Genomic DNA, 5,563 nt, shown 5'->3' on the forward strand with positions numbered 1-5,563 from the left:
TTATCATTGTAAAATTACTTTGTGTGTGTGTGTGTGTGTGTGTGTGTGTGTGTTATGGCCAGGTTTCATCAAGTGTTGTGAACACAAATGCCAGTCCATAACTTAGTCCATAACTCCAAACACTTAGCGTCTCCAAAAGTCATGTTGACCCGTTCCCCGTTAAACACGGAAACACCCGGAGCAGAACTGTCAGAGTGAGCACAAGGGGACAAACTGAACTGGACTGGCTAACGTTAGCACAGCAGCTAACGGAAACTGTGACTCAATGACACATGCAAGACATTTACTGAGACGAACATAGCGCAAAAAAAAAACGGAACACAATCCATATTGCACTTTGTCTCCTTATTGGCACCAAAATGAACGCCTAAACAACTTCATAAAACGACTGAAACTCTCTGAGCAAACCCAGAATAAACCCAACCCTTAAAACTTCTGACAGCTCTTGCTCTGAGCTGAACTCTTATAAATGACGACGTGTCTGTAGAAAATCACCGGATTACTCAATGAACTTACTTTGCCAAACTATTGTTTTCAAGCCGTGGTCTGCTGCAGTTGCCATCTTGAGTTGAGACGAAACACATGCGCACCTCCGTCCTCTGGGAGGAGTGAGAGAGAGCCCGCGCTCATGTGGATAGTTTTGCCAGAAGATGTGCGCAGATTTACAAACGCATGATAAGCATCAAGCACAGATCCTGCTTAAGTGAACAAAATTGCATCACATTAGGTTTTGTGAGCTCACTGTTTTGATGAAGAAACCGGGCTGGTCGGCACACTTTTTAATATTTCTCGGAGTGAGTTTATTTTTGAAAGTCTGGATTACAAAAAGCTACATTTCCACCATTACTGGCCAGGGAACAAGATAAAGTTCATTAAACAGGTCATGCCTCAATTGCATACGATTTTGTTATTTTAAATTGAATTTAAAATGAAATTATTCAGAAAATGTAATGCTTAATGGCATTTTGTAGTAAAATACTGGTGTTTATGTTTCTGATAGTGACTACTATCAAAGTCCCTTTAAAGGGGTCATATGATGCGATTTAAATTTTTTCCTTTCTCTTTGGAGTGTTACAAGCTCTTGGTGCATAAAGAAGATCTGAGAGAAGCGCTTGTTGTTTGTTGTTTCTCCGATCACAAATGCAGACATGGTTTTATGTTTACGCGGCGCGATGCAATGCAACGCGTAAAAAGACAGTATAAGTCATTATAATCAGTAATTATGTCCCCCCTGGATGCAACAAATGCCTTGTTTGTAATGGGTTTTAATGGTTTTGTCTCGTCGCTCCGGCCGGACACGGCATCAACAGTATGGTGAGGGGCGTAGCATTTCCGTCTCACGCTTGAGGCATTCGGCCAATCACAATGCACTGGATAGCTGGCCAATCACAGCACTCCTCGCTTTTTCAGACCGATGAGCTTTGTAAAAATCTACGCGTTTCAGAAAGGCGGGGCATAGAGGAGAAACAATAATGTACAGTATGTGGAAAATAATGTTTTTTTTTTTATCTTAAACCGCATAAACACATTTCATTACACCAAATACACAAAATAATGTTCTTTTTAGCAACATCATATGACCCCTTTAAACAATTTCTGAAAATTAATAAGAATAATTTCACCATGCACTCCTCACAACAACCATCATCTGCAATGAACCACAAAAACAGTAAAAATAATGTCTGGTTCCATAATTATACAGTATAATCATGCATACAAAATAAATGTTTTACTACCTTAAAATTACACAAAGTAAATTGTGGGGAGATGTCTCCTTTTCATTTTTTTTTTAAAGAAAGGATTGCAGGGACAGCATACCTGTGTGTGTAACACTTTAGAATGAATGTTATTTAGGCTACCTGAGTACTAAAACTAACTACACAAATGTGTATAAACTGCATTATTTACATTAGACTGCATAGGCTATACAGCATTAGACTTCTTCCTCCAGTCTTCTGTTACACCTATTTACATGCATGTCTCATCTTCACTTCTGATTGGCCAGCTCATTCTCATCCCCAGCTCTTATTGGCCAGCTCTTCTGAGGAGGCGCGGTTAGGTTAAAGTATCTGAGATGCCTTAAAGAAAAGCTCCATGTATATTCAGCCAAAACACAAGAAACTGAAGAGAGTGCAGAGTTTAGATTAAAAAGGAGAAATCAGGATTCAAACAGAGAAAACAGATGGCAGGCCTGGGAGGAATCAAGGGTCTGGTGCTTTTGCTTGGAATAGTCTCACAAGTAAGTTATGTAATTGTATTCATTCACTTCACATTTCCCTTTATTCATAAATTAAGTACTTTGTAACATGCAGCATAGAATGATGTGAATGAAAAGGGAAATGGTACTTCTTTAAATAAAAAAGAATGAAGTAATAAAAGAAAAGAAACATTTTCTATGATTCTGTCATGCATTAATACTTTTAATGCATTAATACTAATTTTAAATTTGATGCAGTTATGAAAAACAATTGGAATAAAAAAAATCAAAATGTACAAATTACACTTGTTATGAACGTTTACAGTCTAATAAAAGTGAATTGTTTCATTTACAGGCATCAGGTACTGCTCATCTGGATCAAATTCACTGTATCTGTTTAAATTCAAATTCACACTCATAAATACACTGTTCTTGATTATGATTTGTGTTATATTTAACCAGCATTAATGAATTCCTCAGACAACTAAATTTCTTGTCTTTTACAGGCAGCACAATAACAGTGAGTATTTTTACGGTGACATCAAAGAGTGCGGTGTTGCGCTGGAGCAAATATGAAGGCGCATTGTCCTACAGAGTAACAGCTTCTCTCCGAAACTCTCAAGTCCCTGTGGTCTTTGCCAGCTTTGGACAGAACACCATTATGGGCTCCGTTAATTCCCTGAATCCCAACACTGCATACACCTTTCGTGTCGAGGCCCTGGGTAGCCACATGAACATGCTGACAGATGCTGCTGTGGATGGTTCTACTGGTGCGTACTGAAATCTACACATGGCTTGCTAAAGAGTAGTGATGGGATCTAGGAGGTAATATGTCTCTGTGAAAAAACTTTAAACGTTTTCAGAATTGAAAGAAATTTCCATGATCTTTCTACGCCTGGAATTTACCATTTTTAAATTCCCCGATAATTCCAGGTTTTCCATATAGAATCCCTGATTAGCATCTTGTTTGTTGAATTGACCTTGTATGCAGTTTAATATTTTTGAATCAGTTAGGCTCTCAGTGTTAACTGACGATGTGTGAAATTAATGGAACTGTAACATTTCTCATCTTTTGTTCAGCTCCTGATGTGCCCTCCATTGTGATGGCCTCCTCTAAAGAAAGCCAGAGCATCACTGTGGAATTCACTTCGGTCTCCGGTGCCACTTCCTACATCCTGCGTGCTGAGACAAATGACGGATCTTTCTTCTCAGAGATCTCAGTACCCGGCTCTCCGGGGACTGTCACCAACCTCCAGCCATACACAGACTACACTCTCAGTGTCATGTCCGTCAACAGCGCAGGCAGAAGCCAGCCTTCCATCTCCGTGGAGGCTAAGACAGGTATATTCTTCTACTCTCTCTCCACCCTCTTTGACCTCGAGGCCAAAGAAATGATCCATTCATGAAGGGACAGAGTTGGCTATTCTCTAACCCTCACCCAGTGCTGTAACCTTATCCTCTCATTGAGAAAGATCAGGATAAGCTATATGGCTGATCTCATGGGCTTGATTTTTAGCAGCATGCATAGCTTGTGTTCACATTTTCAATTAAATAGGTTTCTCACGCATGTGTCCCTAAGTAACAATATCCGGGTTTGCTCTGTAGGCAAAATATGAGACGTTGAACTATGACAAAAGGGCTGCCCTCCTCAAGGGACTAGGCACAGAAAATTAATTCTCTGTCTTCACCTCAGGGCCCTCAGCAGTTTTGTGTCATTTTTCAGGTAGCACTTTTTCCACCTGAGATGGTCACCAAGGAAATAATAATGGAAGGGAACTTAATTCGCAGAATAGCCTCGATGTGAAATCCTGTGGTCTTTGCCAGCTTTGGACAGAACACCATTATGGGCTCCGTTAATTCCCTGAATCCCAACACTGCATACACCTTTCGTGTCGAGGCCCTGGGTAGCCACATGAACATGCTGACAGATGCTGCTGTGGATGGTTCTACTGGTGCGTACTGAAATCTACACATGGCTTGCTAAAGAGTAGTGATGGGATCTAGGAGGTAATATGTCTCTGTGAAAAAACTTTAAACGTTTTCAGAATTGAAAGAAATTTCCATGATCTTTCTACGCCTGGAATTTACCATTTTTAAATTCCCCGATAATTCCAGGTTTTCCATATAGAATCCCTGATTAGCATCTTGTTTGTTGAATTGACCTTGTATGCAGTTTAATATTTTTGAATCAGTTAGGCTCTCAGTGTTAACTGACGATGTGTGAAATTAATGGAACTGTAACATTTCTCATCTTTTGTTCAGCTCCTGATGTGCCCTCCATTGTGATGGCCTCCTCTAAAGAAAGCCAGAGCATCACTGTGGAATTCACTTCGGTCTCCGGTGCCACTTCCTACATCCTGCGTGCTGAGACAAATGACGGATCTTTCTTCTCAGAGATCTCAGTACCCGGCTCTCCGGGGACTGTCACCAACCTCCAGCCATACACAGACTACACTCTCAGTGTCATGTCCGTCAACAGCGCAGGCAGAAGCCAGCCTTCCATCTCCGTGGAGGCTAAGACAGGTATATTCTTCTACTCTCTCTCCACCCTCTTTGACCTCGAGGCCAAAGAAATGATCCATTCATGAAGGGACAGAGTTGGCTATTCTCTAACCCTCACCCAGTGCTGTAACCTTATCCTCTCATTGAGAAAGATCAGGATAAGCTATATGGCTGATCTCATGGGCTTGATTTTTAGCAGCATGCATAACTTGTGTTCACATTTTCAATGGAATAGGTTTCTCACGCATGTATCCCTAAGTAACAATATCCGGGTTTGCTCTGTAGGCAAAATATGAGAAGTTGAACTATGACAAAAGGGCTGCCCCCCTCAAGGGACTAGGCACAGAAAATTAATTCTCTGTCTTCACCTCAGGGCCCTCAGCAGTTTTGTGTCATTTTTCAGGTAGCACTTTTTCCACCTGAGATGGTCACCAAGGAAATAATAATGGAAGGGAACTTAATTCGCAGAATAGCCTCGATGTGAAATCCTATCACAAATATCCAGAGAATTACATCATGCATATGATCCAAAACAGAACAATGGGGTGTTTTCTTCAAACCACTTAAGTTAAGTTTCCAAACGAAACTGTGGAAGGGAAGGGATCAGTAAAGAACAGGAGAGGGACAGACAGGACATTCCAGGGGAAGGGCAGGACAGAACTAGAAATGGACACGACTAGAGGGACTGAAGGTGATGAAAGAGACCAGAATGGACCTAAAGGGAATGGAAAGGAACGGAAAGAAATGGGAGAGAACCGAAATGAATGAGAGAGGGATGAATAGGAAATGCCAGGACAGGACAGGACAGGGCAAGACAGGAAATGAAGGGATGGAAAGTGAAGAAGTGGAAAGGAAAGGAAAGGA

The 5,563-nt window shown here is 41.0% G+C and overlaps 3 protein-coding genes across 4 annotated transcripts in view; 2 read left to right on the forward strand and 1 right to left on the reverse strand.

The window, feature by feature from the left end:
* Positions 1-635, reverse strand: part of LOC107687296 (syntaxin-binding protein 3-like) — a 32,034-nt gene extending 31,399 nt beyond the window's left edge. For both annotated transcript variants that reach the window (XM_016484575.1, XM_016484576.1), the window contains exon 1: positions 517-635. In XM_016484575.1, the coding sequence (XP_016340061.1) occupies positions 517-562 (46 nt within the window). In that variant the 5' untranslated portion in view covers positions 563-635. The remainder of the gene's footprint in view (positions 1-516) is intronic.
* A 1,547-nt stretch (positions 636-2,182) lies between these two features.
* The window catches only part of LOC107687303 (fibronectin type III domain-containing protein 7-like), a 16,480-nt gene continuing 13,099 nt past the window's right edge, over positions 2,183-5,563 (forward strand). Inside the window, exons 1-4 of the mRNA XM_016484585.1 lie at positions 2,183-2,239; positions 2,553-2,559; positions 2,704-2,967; positions 3,278-3,538. Of these exons, the coding sequence (XP_016340071.1) occupies positions 2,183-2,239; positions 2,553-2,559; positions 2,704-2,967; positions 3,278-3,538 (589 nt within the window). The remainder of the gene's footprint in view (positions 2,240-2,552; positions 2,560-2,703; positions 2,968-3,277; positions 3,539-5,563) is intronic.
* Positions 4,100-5,553, forward strand: LOC107687298 (fibronectin type III domain-containing protein 7-like). Its single transcript, XM_016484578.1, has 3 exons — positions 4,100-4,149; positions 4,460-4,720; positions 5,103-5,553. Exons 1-3 carry the CDS (start codon positions 4,110-4,112, stop codon positions 5,120-5,122), a joined length of 321 nt encoding a protein of 106 aa, XP_016340064.1. The 5' UTR covers positions 4,100-4,109; the 3' UTR covers positions 5,123-5,553.

The sequence above is a fragment of the Sinocyclocheilus anshuiensis genome, unplaced genomic scaffold, assembly GCF_001515605.1.
Source record: "Sinocyclocheilus anshuiensis isolate Anshui unplaced genomic scaffold, SAMN03320099.WGS_v1.1 scaffold1857, whole genome shotgun sequence".
Taxonomy (NCBI): domain Eukaryota; kingdom Metazoa; phylum Chordata; class Actinopteri; order Cypriniformes; family Cyprinidae; genus Sinocyclocheilus; species Sinocyclocheilus anshuiensis.

Bases quoted from the DNA above. Each gene is read 5' to 3' on its own strand.
- LOC107687298 (XM_016484578.1), top strand. From the start codon at position 4,110: ATGAACATGCTGACAGATGCTGCTGTGGATGGTTCTACTG. The intron at 4,150-4,459 runs GTGCGTACTGAA...TCTTTTGTTCAG, and splicing joins TGCTGTGGATGGTTCTACTG to CTCCTGATGTGCCCTCCATT. The intron at 4,721-5,102 runs GTATATTCTTCT...GTCATTTTTCAG, and splicing joins CTCCGTGGAGGCTAAGACAG to GTAGCACTTTTTCCACCTGA.